The sequence below is a fragment of the Pseudorca crassidens genome, chromosome 14 (assembly GCF_039906515.1).
Source record: "Pseudorca crassidens isolate mPseCra1 chromosome 14, mPseCra1.hap1, whole genome shotgun sequence".
Taxonomy (NCBI): domain Eukaryota; kingdom Metazoa; phylum Chordata; class Mammalia; order Artiodactyla; family Delphinidae; genus Pseudorca; species Pseudorca crassidens.
Window position 1 is genome coordinate 37,538,599 of NC_090309.1, and position 15,454 is coordinate 37,554,052.

At 34.3% G+C, this 15,454-nt stretch overlaps 1 protein-coding gene across 5 annotated transcripts in view; it reads left to right on the forward strand.

Annotated features, from left to right (window-relative positions):
- VPS54 (VPS54 subunit of GARP complex) overlaps positions 1 to 15,454 on the forward strand; it is a 92,733-nt gene that overhangs the window by 57,296 nt on the left and 19,983 nt on the right. For all 5 annotated transcript variants that reach the window (XR_010934520.1, XM_067704907.1, XM_067704911.1 and 2 more), the window contains exons 11-15: positions 712 to 808; positions 7,121 to 7,461; positions 13,229 to 13,358; positions 13,965 to 14,146; positions 14,744 to 14,856. Coding sequence is in view for 4 of the 5 variants with exons in the window: in XM_067704907.1 (XP_067561008.1) it covers positions 712 to 808; positions 7,121 to 7,461; positions 13,229 to 13,358; positions 13,965 to 14,146; positions 14,744 to 14,856 (863 nt within the window). In the remaining variant the exon portion in view is untranslated. The remainder of the gene's footprint in view (positions 1 to 711; positions 809 to 7,120; positions 7,462 to 13,228; positions 13,359 to 13,964; positions 14,147 to 14,743; positions 14,857 to 15,454) is intronic.

Genomic DNA, 15,454 nt, shown 5'->3' on the forward strand with positions numbered 1-15,454 from the left:
ATACTTCGTCAGTTGCTTCATTTGCAAATATTTTCTCCCATTCTGAGGGCTGTCTTTTCGTCTTGTTTATGGTTTCCTTTGCTGTGCAAAAGCTTTTAAGTTTCATTAGGTCCCATTTGTTTATTTTTATTTCCATTTCTCTAGGAGGTGGGTCATAAAGGATCTTGCTGTTATTTATGTCATAGAGTGTTCTTCCTAAGTTTTCCTCTAAGAGTTTGATAGTGTCTGGCCTTACATTTAGGTCTTTAATCCATTTTGAGTTTATTTTTGTGTATGGTATTATGGAGTGTTCTAATTTCATTCTTTTACATGTAGCTGTCCAGTTTTCCCAGCACCACTTATTGAAGAGGCTCGTTTATTAAGGGAGATGTTATGTTTCTATTTTTATTCCAGTTCCATATTTAACCAAAATTAGTTTATTTCTCTATGCTTTTTCATCGAATGGTCACGAAGCATGTTCACATGGAATTACTACATGATAAGATTCATAAGTCAGTGTACTTGACTAGTCTTAGAGATGTTTAAACAAGGAGAGGTTGCTTAGTAATTGACATCTTCATCTCAGTTTTACAATTTTAGCTAGGTATCTAGATTAAATTGCGTTTTATTATTCTTTTGTTGCTAGTATTTAGTGTAGTTTCCTCCAATTTGTAGATAACACCATGTTGGCCTGAAGACAGTCATTATTTTTGTTTGAATTTTCTTTTCTAGGCTTGCAGATCAGATGAGAATGTTGAATTTTCTTCAGTGGTTTGATCTGCTAAAGGATGTTTTCTCTAAGTTTACAATTTTCCTACAGAGAGTTAAGGTAAGCTTATGTGTTTATCAGTTTGTCCAGAATATCCCTAAAGTTAAGTCATCTTTCTAGATATGAAAATTAGAATAAAACAAAATTTCTTTGTTTCTGTAATTTTTCTAAAGGGTTTTAAATTAGATTTGAAGTGCTTCAGAGTATTTTGGTACCTTTTTATAATTTTGGATGATATGTTTTATTTTAAAAGAAATATGATGCTAACTTGGCATTAAATATTATACAGTAATATTTCCTTTTGTGATGCTTGAATCTCTGTAGATTACCTAGAATTACAATATTGTGAAACACTCAAAAATCTATCCCAAACCACTTAATTTTTCTAGGAATTTAATGTTGATATAATGGTATTTTTAAACATATGGTTCATATTTAAAATGCTCTACTAATGTTCTTTATTGCAGGGTTTTTTTTCATTTTTCAATCTGGAATCCATTCATGTATCATGCATTGCATTTAATTACTTTGTCCCTTTGATCAAACAACTTAATTTTAATCCAATCATTATAAGAAAAAGAACACATGCCACACAGCATTTTTCAGAAGAAAAAATGTCACAGACTCTAATACATGTTGGTTGGGATTACCAACATGTCATAACTATGTTTTAATAAGACAGTCATTAGGAATTACTGAGTATAACAGACTGTTTGTGAAATGTGATATTCTTTGAATTATCAGGTGTCAGTATTGTATTTATGTCCTAGTTAACATCCCTGGCATCTCCTGAGTTTCATGTTAAAAATGATCTGAGGGACTTTGGTACTTATCTGCGATATGACTTCCTTATTGACATTGACATGCTCTAAGTCACATACATAAGCTTTCCAGTCAGAGTGGGAAAAGTTTTATAAAATGTGATTCACTATACTTAATTCAGACTCCTACCAAAATGTTGATCCTATCCATTGATAGTGATAGATAGCAAACCTTTATCTGTGGATTGCACAGTAATGAGGGCTTGTTTTCACTTTTTCTTATATTCCTACCATGACCTTATCACACACAGGTCTGGATATATAGAACTCCTACATTGCATAGTTAGAACTGGCCAACTTTTTGCCAGTTATTTTTAAGTAGCTATCTTTTAGGTTCTATATCAGTTAAACTAAGCCACATTATTATTTGATGTATGTACAATATGGGAACAGTGATCTGTCCTAATTGTAGCTTCTTATTTTCACATTTAGGCCACTTAAACTAATACTGTTGTAAAACATCTTTGAAAATGATGTTTAATCTTTAAATATAGTACTTTTTTCTTTGAAAAAGTTTGTGGTTCCTTGAGGGCATGATTTTGCTGAAAAATAATGTTAATTACAGCTGTTCATTTTTAATGAAGAATTTTTAAATAACTACAAATTGCAAAGAACCATGATGTCTAACAATAGAGGAATGGTAAAATAAGTTATGCCTGGTATATTCACTATCATGGAATATCATGCAGGCAAGGATTTTTAATGATTGAAGAAAATGCATGCATTATAACGTTAAGTTAAAAAGCAAGACAGAGACCTACTTAAATATATAGTCTGCTCTTAGCTGTGTTAGAAAGATTTTTTTACCTCTTCATCTCCATAGACCAAAGAGACAGCTTGTCTTTTTAGTGGTTATCTTTAGGTGGTAGTATTATGTATAATTTAAATTTGTGATTCATTCTTTTCTGTTTTTCCTAAGTTTTCTACAAAAAGAGGTATTACTTTTTTTTAATTGAACTATGGTTGATTTACAATGTTGTGTTAGTTTCTGGTATACAGCAAAGTGATTCAGTTATACATATATATATTCTTTTTCATATTCTTTTCCATTATAGTTTATTACAGGATATTGAATATAGTTCCCTGTACTATACAGTAGGACCGCTGTTTATCTATTTTATATATAGTAGTTTGTATTTGCTAACCCCCAAATCCTAATTTATCCCCCCGCCTGCCGCACCACCACCACCCCCTCAGCTCTTTCCCCTTTGGTAACCATAAGTTTGTTTTCTATGTCTGTGAGTCTATTTCTGTTTTGTAAATAAGTTCATTTGTATCCGTTTTTTTAGATTCTACATATAAGTGATATCATGTGGTATGTGGTATTTGTCTTTCTCTTTCTGGCTTACTTCACTTAGTATGATAATCTTTAGGTCCATCCATGTTGCTGCAAATGACATTATTTCATTCTTTCCTACGGCTGAATAATATTCCATTGTATATATGTACCACATCTTCTTTATCCATTCATCTGTCGATGGACGTTTAGGTTGCTTCCATGTCTTGGCTATTGTAAATAGTACTGCTATGAACATTGGGTTGCATGTATCTCTTTGAATTAGAGTTTTCTCTGGATATATGCCCAGGAGTGAGACTGCTGGATTATATGGTAACTCTATTTTTAGTTTTTTAAGGAACTTCCATACTGTTCTCCATAGTGGCTGCACCAATTTACATTCCCACCGACAGTGTAGGAGGGTACCTTTTGCTCCACACTCTCTCCAGCATTTACTATTTGTAGACTTTTTGATGATGGCCACCCTGACTGGTGTAAAGTGATACCTCATTGTGGTTTTGGTTTGTATTTCTCTAATAATTAGTGATATTGAACATCTTTTCTGGTGCCTGTTGGCCATCTGTATGTCTTCTTTGGAGAAAATGTCTATTTAGATCTTCTGCCCATTTTTTAATTGGGTTGTTTGGGTTTTTTTTTTTTTTTTTTTTTTTTGGATATTGACCTGTGTGAGCTGTTTGTATATTATGGAAATTAATCCCTTGTCAGTTGCATCATTTGCAAATATTTTCTCCCAGTCCATAGGTTGTCATTTCACTTTGTTTATGGTTTCCTTTGCTGTGCAAAAACTTTTAAGTTTAATTAGGTCCCATTTGTTTATTTTTGTTTTTATTTCCATTACTCTAGGAGACAGGTCCCCAAAAATATTGCTGTGATTTACAACATGTCAAAGACTGTTCTGCCTATGTTTTCTTCTAGGAGTTTTACAGTATCTGGTCCTACATTTAGTTCTTTAATCCATTTTTAGGTTTTTTTTTTTATATGGTGTTAGAGAGTGTTCTCGTTTCATTCTTTTACATGTAGCTGTCTAGTTTTCCCAGCACCACTTGTTGAAGAGACTGTCTTTACTCCATTGTATATTCTTGCTGTATTTTGCCCTTTGTTGTAGATTAATTGACCATGAGTGCATGGGTTTATTTCTGGGCATTAATTGTATTTTGTATTTTTATTAGAATTCTTGTTTATTGTTTATATCCCATAGTGTAAGATGATTTGTATAGCTAAAAAAGAAAATAATCCTTAAATGCAAGCTTACATTCTTTTTTAAGAAATTTTTAACTCTTAAGTTTTCAATTTGTTATGTGGACAAATAATTGTGAACTATCATTTTAAAGACTTATGAATATGGTTACCAGATTATTTCATTCATTATTCTCAAGACTGGAAAAATTTATTTTAGCGGTTCTGGTCTTTGAACATGAACTTGACTGTAAACTGCTGCAATATGAAAGTTCAAAGAATAAATCGCGTACCTACTGTTGAATCTACTATGTATTGTAAAATCTTCTGGAAAAAAATAATCAGCAAACCTTTAAAACTGTAGGTATGGTGAAAACAGTGAAGAAGAACCCTTAAGAGAACACCTGATACACTGTATATGGAAAGTTTATTGTATTAGCTAAGATGTTATCAGTTAAAAGGGACAAAGTATTCAAATGAAACTAATTTAAACAATAAAAGAAATGCATTGGCTTGGGGAACTTAAAATAGTCCAAAACGAGGATAGGCTTCAGTTATGACGTGGTCATGGTTTTCTCCCTTAGTTTCTCTGTTTTAATTCACTTCTACCTCCTCTTTGTTGGCTTCACCTTCAAAGTAACCAACCTAATTATAGCAAAATGTCTATGTATAACAGTTTTAGGTCTTCCACATTTGTATACTCTACTTCCTAAAACAAGATTTTTTCTTCTTCAATCATCAAAGTCCTTGGTTTTAATCCACTGGGCTGATTTAGGTTACTGTGGTCAGGACAATGCTGTGCACTGCTTGCCTTGGGTCTGGATTTTCTTCTCACTTCTGAACTAATCCTGTGGCAAGGAGGTTGGGAGTATACTGTGTGGGATACGTAGGACTAACACCTGAAGCCAGAAGGTGGACTCAGTTTTGCATAGCTGTATTCCTATGGGGGAGGTATAGAATAGTTGTTGGGGAGAAAAAGACTATGTCCAAAGACCGTGACCATTTTTTATAAAAAAAATTTTTAAGAAAGAAAATCATCAAGAGAGAAGAGATAAGGAAGAAGAAAGGCAAAATGAAGATGGGGGAGAAAGCACATCAAGATTAAGACGAGACAGTAGTGAGGATTAAAAGCAGCAATGGAGGAGTGTAGCAAGGAGCAAGCTTGTGACAATAGAGAAGTGATTAATGGAGAAAGAAAATATGCAGTGTCCACAGACACTCGAAGGCTCAGAATCTCTCATATACTGTATGGAATATTGTATCACTTAGAGTGCGTTTAGTTCCAAATAACAGGAAACACAGAGTGTTTTAAACAATTAAGGGGGTTTATTAGTTCATATAACTGAAAAATAACCATAGGTAGGTCAGCCTTTAGGTGCTTGATAGAGAGGTTGATGATGTTATCAAGCCTTGGTTTTGTTTCTCTGTGTTTCTCTCAGTCTGTCTTCTGTGTATCTTCTTAGCTTTAAGCTCAGGTGGTTCCATTAGTTGATTGGACTAGCTTAGACCCTTATCCTATCTTTGGAGACTTAAAGTTGGAGTCTGCTTGCCTAGAACCATGTAGATCCTAAAAAAGAAATCAAGAGTTTTAAGAAAGGAGCAACAAATTACAAGAACGCAACCATGAACGTTAAAGTAGGAATGCAGCCCCTGTTTCTTAGTAGTCCATGAAGACATTGACTTACATAAATTTACTCTTAATTCATCTAGCTTTCAGTATTTGTTAAGTACCTCCTATGTGCCCAGTACTTACTATTCTAGGCAGTAGGATATAATATCTCATGGAGCTAACATTGTAGTGGAAAGAGACCTAGAATTAAAAAAATAAAAAGATAGTGGTAACTGTTATTTTAAAAAAACTGGTTAATGAGATAGGGTTGCTGGAAGGAGTCATAGGAGGCTTTTTTTGTTGTTTTTGATTCAGTTTTATTTATTTATTTATTTATTTTATTTTTTTGCCGTGCGGCATGAGGGATCTTAGTTCCCCTACCAGGGATCGAACCCTTGCCCCCTGCATCGGGAGCACGGAGTCTTAACCACTGGACCACCAGGGACGTCCCGGAGGCTTCTTGAGGAAGTGACAGTCGTGCAGGAACCTGAGTGATGAGAAGGAAACATGTATGCAAACATCAAGGTGAAGAACATTCCAGGCAGAGGAAACAACAAAGGCACTGAGATGGGAACAGTGGAATTTAGAAGAATAGGAAGAGAACCAGAATGTCTGGAGAGCAGTGAATGAGTGAGAAAAAGGTGTAAGATGAGGAGAGAGAGATGGATTTAAGGGTAGGTACGGTAAGGAATACGGATTGTTTTTTCCTTTTAAGAAAGCACAGCAGGACTTCCCTGGTGGTGCAGTGGTTAAGAATCCACCTGCCAACGTAGGGGACATGGGTTTGATCCCTGGTCCGGGAAGATCCCACACATTGCGGTGCAACTAACCCCGTGCTCCACGACTACTGAGCCTGTGCTCTAGAGCCCGCGAGCCACAGCTACTGAAGCCCATGCGCCTAGAGCCCGTGCTCCTCAACAAGAGAAGCCACTGCAACGAGAAGCCCGTGCACCACAACAAAGAGTAGCCCCCGCTCGCCGCAACTAGAGAAAGCCCGTGCACAGCAGTGAAGACCCAATGCAGCCAAATCAATTAATTAATTAAAAAAGAAACCCAGTGAATATTTGTTGCATAGATGATTGGATACTGGTTGCTCTGTTCCAAACACCCCCCTTTAAAAAAAATAGAAAAGAAAGCACATCAATCAACGAATATGATCCTCTGACAGGCAAGTTATGTTTAGTGTAACCTATTTAAGAAGTTAGAGAAATATGCAGTATATTTTAGGGAGATTTCCATTTACAAAATTAATTTGTAAATGGAGCCCTATGTCTAAGCTTTAGGGAAACATCTCTGTTGAGCAATTCTTTTTCACAATTCACCTTTACTGTGTAATAAAAGAAATTCTGATATGCATGACCTTGACTCATTTGTAAGATGTTCAAAAGTACATACACAGAGTTCACTTTTGGAACCTTTAGGTACAAAATATTTTAAATCCTTTAAAAATGTACCCTGTTTTCTTGTAGGCAACGTTAAATATCATTCACAGTGTTGTTCTCTCAGTTCTTGACAAAAACCAAAGGACTAGAGAATTGGAGGAGATTTCGCAGCAGAAGAATGCTGCAAAAGACAATTCACTGGACACAGAGGTGGCTTATTTAATCCATGAAGGCATGTTTATAAGCGATGCATTCAGTGAGAGTGAATTAACACCTATAGCAATTGACACTACCTCTCAAAGAAATGCATCTCCAAATAGTGAGCCCTGCAGCAGTGATTCGGTATCCGAACCAGAATGTACTACTGATTCTTCATCCAGCAAAGAGCAGACATCATCCTCTGTTACTCCAGGAGCTGTGGATATTATGTGAGTATGGTGACTGCTGCCAAGTTAACAAGATTCTGAGTCATCTTATTAATGGTTCCAGTAAGATTGGTTATTCAGTTTATTGAGAAACCGTGTACACTTTGGTCTTTTGGAATTTAATTTAACAAAAATAAATTAATTTTCTGAAACATGTATCTTTTTGAAAATGTATGCAAGGTAAGGAGGTGAGCATTGGAAGTAATTGAGAATTGTAGAATTTTAAGGCTGGGAAGGAACCATTTAATTAAATGCCCTCAATTTGGAGAGTTTAGATGACTTATTTAGAGTCATTAGTGGCAGAACCTGTCCTGGAACTCAGGTCAGTATTTCCTTGGTTATGTTTCTTTCTTTTACTATGTCACCTTTGTATTTTGTATATAGTGAAAATCTGTTTGAGTTACAATTTTCAGTTTTTCAGACATGAATTTCCAAGTGGGTCACACTATCTTTTTTAATATTACTTTTTTAAACTTATTTTGAAATAATTTCAAATTTACAGAAAAGTTGTCAGCATTGTACAAAAAACTCATATATCCTTCACCTTGCTTCCCCAGTTAATGGTTTACCACATTGCCCTCTTTCTCCCTTCCTCTCTCTTTCTCACTCTCTTTTCGTCTCTCCTTTCTTTGTCTCTCATGTTAAAATTTTTTCTCAATCGTATGACAGTAGGTTGCAGACTTGATGTTCCAAATACTTCAGTGTATATTTCCTAAATACAATAACACTCTCTTAAATAACTACAGTATACCAATTAAAATCAAGAAAACTTTGCTGCATTATTACCATCTAATGCACAGACCCCATTCAAAGTTCACCAGTTGTCCCAATAATGTTCTGAATAGGAAGAACAAAAATAAAATAGCCATTAAAATCTTTCTGGTCCAAGAACATTGTTTGTATTTTGTTATTACTAAGAATAATAAGAATTCAGTACTTTTGTTCATTTTGATGTAAGTTGGCTTATAGCCCAGGAGCTTATAAAGGTTGCAGTTATAGTGTAAAGTCAGCTATAATACCTCCCCCTCCCCACCATAAATCAATCAATCAAACCCTGAACTACATATTAATAAAATTTTTTCTTCTCTGTTCTGGCTTATATTTTCACATTTATTAGTTAGGGTTCAGTCTAAAACTGCTGTTAAAAGAGATGTAAAAACATCTGTAGCTTAAACAATATAGAATTTTGTTTCTCTCCTGTAACAATTCAGAGGTAGGAGGTCCAGAGCTGAGAAGGTAGCTCTACCATCTCATTGTGTAGCTTCCCTCTGTGTCTTAGGAGGTTTTATCATCTCATTTCAATCTGTAGCAGCAGGAAGGAGAGGACAAAGGCTGGTACTCTCCTTACTTTTTTGTTTTGTTTTAACCTTTTAATTGGAATGTGATGCACATATAGGGAAATGGACCAGTTGTAAGTGTTCAGTTCAATTTATTGTAACAAAATGAACACCCTGGTGTAATCACCAAGGTTAAGAGATAGAACATTACCAGCTCTCTAGAAGCCCCCCCTGCCACTATGCTTTCACTTTTTCCCCCCAAAAAACATTAAAACTATTGGTTTTTGCAGGTTTTAAACTTTATATAAATGGAACCATAAATGGAATCATGTTCTTTAGTCTTTAATTTCTTTCATTCCACGTTATATTTGTGATATTTTTCTAAGTAGTTGCATGCAGCAGTAGTTTATTTGTGCATAAATATTCCACTTCTGACTACACCACAATGTATTTATCATTCTGTTGTTGATGAAATTTGGATTATTTTCAGTTTGATTGTTGTGAACATTCTTGTAGATGTCTTCAGTGTACATGACGTAAGTATTTCTGTTGAATATATACCTAGGAATGAATAAGTATTGTGAATAGCCAATTTAACTACTGCCAAACAATTTCCCAAAGGATTGTACTCCTTTACAATCCTATCAGCTGTGTGGAAGCATTCCTATCACTCCACATCTTCATTCACTCTTGGTATTGTCAGTCTTTTACATTTTAGACATTTTGGTGGATATGTCACAGGTATAGTAGTTTAAATTTTTATTTCCCTGATGATTGGTAAGAGGGCACTTTTCATATATTTATTGGCTGTTTGGATATCCTCTTCTGTGAAGGCCCTATTCAAATCCTTTGCCCACTTCTCTATTGGTTTGCCTTTTATTTCTTATTGATTTATGGGAGTTCTTTATGTAGTCCCAACACAGCCCTTTGTCAGTTGTCCATACTGCAGATATCTTCTCCCACTCTGTGGGTTGACTTTTCACTCTCTTATTGGGGTCTTTGGTGAATAAAATTTCTTAATTTTAATATCTTATGATTCAATCTTTCCTTTTATGGTTTGTGCTTTTTTTGTGTGTCCTATTTAAGAAATCTTTCCCTAACCTAAGACTTTGATGATATTCTCTTATGTTTTTTTCTGGAAGCTTTGTTGCTGTCCCTTTCACATTTAGATCCACAATCCATCTGGAATTGATTTTTGTGTATAGTGTGAGGTTGTTGTCTTTTTCCTCATGTGGATATCTTTTTAACTTCACACCATTTATTGAAAAGACTGTCTTACCCGTTGCTCTATAGTGCCACTCTTGTCTTAAATTAAATATTCATATATGTATGAGTCTGTTTCTAGATTCTGTTTTGTTCACTTGTCTGCTTTGCACCGGTACCATTAAGTAAAATTGTATTAGTTATGATCGCTTTTTTTTTTTTTTTTTTGGCGGTATGCGGGCCTCTCACTGTTGCGGCCTCTCCCGTTGCGGAGCACAGGCTCCGGACGCGCAGGCTCAGCGGCCATGGCTTACGGGCCCAGCTGCTCCGTGGCATGTGGGATCCTCCCTGACCGGGGCACGAACCCGCGTCCCTTGCATCGGCAGGCGGACTCTCAACCACTGCGCCACCACGGAAACCCTATGATCGCTTTTTAATTAGTCTTAATATCTGGTCATTTCTCCTACCTTTTATTCTTCTTCCAGTATGCCCTATTTATGTTGCAAATCCATATACATTTTAGATTTGTTAGTTCCTTGTTGCTTTCACATAAATTTGTTCATGTTTTATCCTTTCTTTCTTTTTAAGAGCACAGTTCAGAATTTGCAGTCCCACATCCTAGTGGCTAGAATATTATCACATGTCTATATCTAGCTGTAAGAGAGGCTTGAGAAATAGTCTATAGCTTGTTGGCTATTTGATAGCTAAAACTATTATGGCAGAAGTGAGAAACGATATTAAAAGATAGCTAGAAATCTGCTGTACTATTTGAGATTCCTTTAAATCAAATGCAGCCTCATAGTTTTTATCCCTCCCCTCCCACCTCCATTGTGGCTTACTATACAGTCTGGAGCTTCTCTGGCTTTCCACAATGGCATGCTCCCATAGCATGATACCAGAGGTTCTGTAGGTGGTTTCTTCTGTGTTTCATAGGCACATAAATGTCTGGGAACTGCCCACCCCCAAGGGGCAATGGATTGATTGAGTATATTTATACACGTGACCCTAACTAGTTCTTTCTTGTATCAAGTGTTTTTGCAGTATGTAATTGTGTCATAGATGCAGTACATGCAGAAATGATGTCTGATTTTTTATCTATGTTAGTGGTAGATTTTCCATATTTTCTTACATTATCAAAATAATCTACAACTTTGTAAGTTTATTCCAATGCAGACATGGGCACAAAAGAGTAAATAATTTCCCATGCAGGAAATGGGAAAGGAAAAATAATGGAAAGGATTAGAAAGTTTTGTAGGTTTTTAAAATTTTTTATTTTAAATTAAATTGTGGTTAAAATAAAAACATAAAAAGTTTACCTTCTTAGCCATTTCTAAGTGCACAGTCCAGTAGTGGTAAATATATTCACACTGTTGTACAACCAATCTCCAGATCTTTTTCTTCTTGCAAATGTGAAATCCTATGCACATTAAGCAACAACTCCCCATTTCCTTCCCTACCAATCCCCTGGCAACCACTCTTCTACTTTCTGTCTCCATGAGTTCAACTACTCTAGGTACTTCATATAAGTGGAATCATACAGTATTTGTCCTTTTGTTTAGCATATTGTGTTTAAGGTTCATCTATGTTGTAGTATGTGTCAGAATTTCCTTCTTTTTATAGGCTTAGTAATATTCCATTGTATGTATATACCACATTTTATCTATCTGTCAGTGGACTCTTGGATTGCTTCCATCTCTTGGCTGTTATGAATAGTGCTACTGTGAACATGGGTGTGCAAATATATCTCTTTGAGATCCTGCTTTCAGTTCTTGTGTGTACATAGCCAGAAGTAGAATTACTGGATCATGTTTGTGAGGTTTTGTTTTTTGCTTTTCCCTAGTAACGTGAAAGAGATCCATTAGACTTAAATTTTTAAAAATCTTTTTAAAAAGCAAAATTACAAACAAATAAATGATTTTTTTAGAAAACCAAACGTCCCAGGTTTTTGGATTGTCACCCTACTTTCTTAAAGACTTAAGTTGGTTTTTTTTTTTTTGCTATTTCCTGTTTATATCTTTGTGAATTGGTGGCGTATTGGTAAGAGTTCCAAATTCTTAATCATTCCCTTACTTAGGGGCAAATTTTAGAAATCCTTCAGAAAATCGAATTTACAATTGAAATAAAATTTTAACTTTGAAATTTAAGCAAACAGTTTTTATGGGAGCTGGAATTAAAATAGCACTTGGACTGTTCATATAGAAGGAAATGTTGCAGTAGAAGAAGCTTATCAGATTAGAAATAGAATTAGACTAATTCTGGGTTCTAGTCCCACCCTCTTAACCTTGTGACCTTGAGTAGATCACTTAAACTTTCAAGATTCAGTATCCTCATCTGTAAAGTAGAAATTTATCTATCTTCTTCAGAGTGTGAGAACCAAGCAAGGTACTGTATCTGAGAGTATTTTAAAAATATTTATCCATCCATTATTTTAAAGCACTGGTAAGTAAATTTAATGATATAACTTTAAAGGATAGCAGGTAATAACTTTCTTTAATACCTTAACCCAGTGAGAGTGGTGGCTTGCCTCAAATTAATATATATCAGATCCTCTTTGAAATATCTTTGAAAGTTATTTTAATTCAACTGAAACGGAGAAAAATTATGCTAAGGTACTTCACTTGGTTCATGATAACACTAAACTGACTTGTTGGCACAGAATCAGTGGTCTTTATACATGCCCTGGGGAAAAATGTATAAAAAACAGGAAGTCTTACATTTCTTCCTCAAAACTGGAATAGATGCATTACATATTATAAATACTCCTATTTAATTGTAAGTTTCTTGAGAACAGTATTCCCTCCAGTGCATAGTAGTTAAGCACAGTAAATACTCAGGAAATATTAGTTTAGTTGATCTGACTATTAATAGTCATTCATAATTATAAGTAAAAAGAGGGCCTGTTTGTTCCTTCTTTCCATTCCTTTCCTCTTGCTTCCACCATGTCATCCTAAGCACCTGTGCACAACCTGCCACAGCTACGCCCTTGTACCTAATGAGAATTTCTTTTGCTGTAGTTGTTGCAGAATTTCCAGTCAGAGTCTGAACTAAGTATTAAAAATACTACAGCAGAGAGAGAAAATTATTCTTATATAATATTAGGGTAAAATATATTTGTGTTATCTGAGCTTGTTTATGTGATGCTCTACCACAAAAATAAAAGTATATGATACATCACAGAATTTTCCCTCAAATGTAAATTTTACAGCTTTTTGTTTTTTATTGGTATGTCATCTATGGTGAACAGTGTGTTCACAACTTTCCTTGACTTAATCTCTTTCTATCATTTTCAGGGTCAATGAAGACATGAAATTAACTGACTTAGAGCTGGGAAAGCTGGCAAATAATGTCCAGGAGTTATTATATAGTGCCTCAGATATATGCCATGATCGAGCTGTCAAATTTCTCATGTCAAGAGCAAAGGTTAGTTGTTTTAATAAAATTTAGATATTTTATACATAGTAACATTATTTTAAAGATCTGAAATATATCCTTGCTTGTGTCCCTATTCCACATAATGCATATTTTGAACACTTAATAAGGTACTGGTGTGGTCTATTAAGGAGATGTTGAAATGCAAAATAATCCAAATAAAAGAAATAGAAAAAATTAAGCATGCTTTTCAAATAAATGATTAAAAGACTTATTTTGAAATATAATACCTTAATAATTAATTTGAAATTAATATGCTGTTTTTATACACATATATGTGTATACCTAGCCAAATAATTTATTAAGAAAATTAGTTGTACTCCAATAGTATGAAAATTGTATAGTATGATCTGAATTTATCTGAGCTACTGTATTACAAAGGGATCAGAATAAAATTTAGACATCTTAAACTTTTTATGCTTGATTTCTGGGACTAAAGTATTGGGAAATTTCATTTAAAATTGTTTTAAAATAATTTTTAGGAATTAATACAACTATTATAAAAACAATTAATATTTGTTTAAGTTGGTTTTATAGCTCATCCATATTTGGTGTTATACTAACTCTCATGATTTTTGTGTTATCTTTAAAATTTAGGATGGTTTTCTTGAGAAGCTAAATTCCACAGAATTCATAACACTTTCCAGATTAATGGAAACATTCATTTTAGAAACTGAACAGATCTGTGGAAGAAAAAGCATGTCATTACTTGGAGCACTTCAGAGTCAAGCTAATAAATTTGTAAACAGGTTTCATGAAGAGAGAAAAACCAAGCTCAGGTATTATTACCATGTCCATTCTGTTCTTCATTTTTTTCCCCTTTTCTTTACACAACACAATTATATTTAAAAGAGGAAACTTCATTAATTGGCCAGTTAAAACCCCTGACAGATTTTTTTCTTTTTAATTAAAGACAGATTGTGGAATTAAAATCACATTTCTTAGCTTTTGAAAGTGTAGTTAGAATGTTTAGTTCCATTAAAGTACTTACCAGGAAGATCCTAATAGACTGACTTTTCCTTTCCCACTCAAAGTGAAGTTAATTATGTTTTACCACTCTTCCTGACTAGGCTAAGAGACATAAAAAGAGAAACATTTTCTGAAACTATTCATACTGTTTATGAATGATTTCAGTTTATTAAGGTGTTCAGCACTTTTTAAAGTCTTACGTACTAACAGGTAATGGCCATTATTATTTAAAAACTCAGTGCCTTGTATTGCATGGGCTCTACTTGAATTTAACTAAGATACATGTAGTCTTAAATATATAACAAAAGTCTTATGTACTCACTCAGCTCTTCCTTTTCTTTTCACCCAAGGAGATGGTGTTGAAATATTATTAAAGTTTATCTTCCTTTCTTTTTACTTTTGAATAGCCTCCTCTTAGACAATGAACGCTGGAAGCAAGCTGATGTTCCCGCAGAATTTCAGGATCTTGTTGATTCTATAGCAGATGGAAAGATTGCTTTACCTGAAAAAAAATCAGGGGGTATGTGTACTCTTTCACACACTCTCTTTCAATTTTATATTGTTTGTTCATTTTTTAGGAGTGCTTAATATTTCTTTAATTGATAGTGCCTCTTGGGAAGCTTAGAACTAACACTCCCAGCTTAGTAAGTAGTTGATTGGAAAACTATGTGGTAATTTTTAATAATAATTTCAGATATTTATTGAGTATTAACCATATCCAGACACTGGACCAAGTGCTTTACATGCATTACTCCAGTTTACCCTGACAACAACCTATAATAAAGATACTATTGTTACCTTGTTTAATAGTGAGGAGGCATGAGGCTTCCAGGGGTTAAGGAATTTGGTACAAATAAAGATCTGGGATTTGAAACCAACTTTATATAATTTCATAGTTATGTTCTTAACCACTGTACTGTATTGTTTAGAGACATGTATTCTTTTATTGGACACTAGTATGCTTCTACTATGTGTCAAATGTTGAGACATAGGTAAGAGGTATAATTTTACTTTAAAAGGTCTAAGTCTGATGAAAAATGTATTTATTATCAATCACAAGTAATGTAGTAGTGATATGATAGAGAAAACCAAAATATAAAGAACTGTAGAATAAGAAA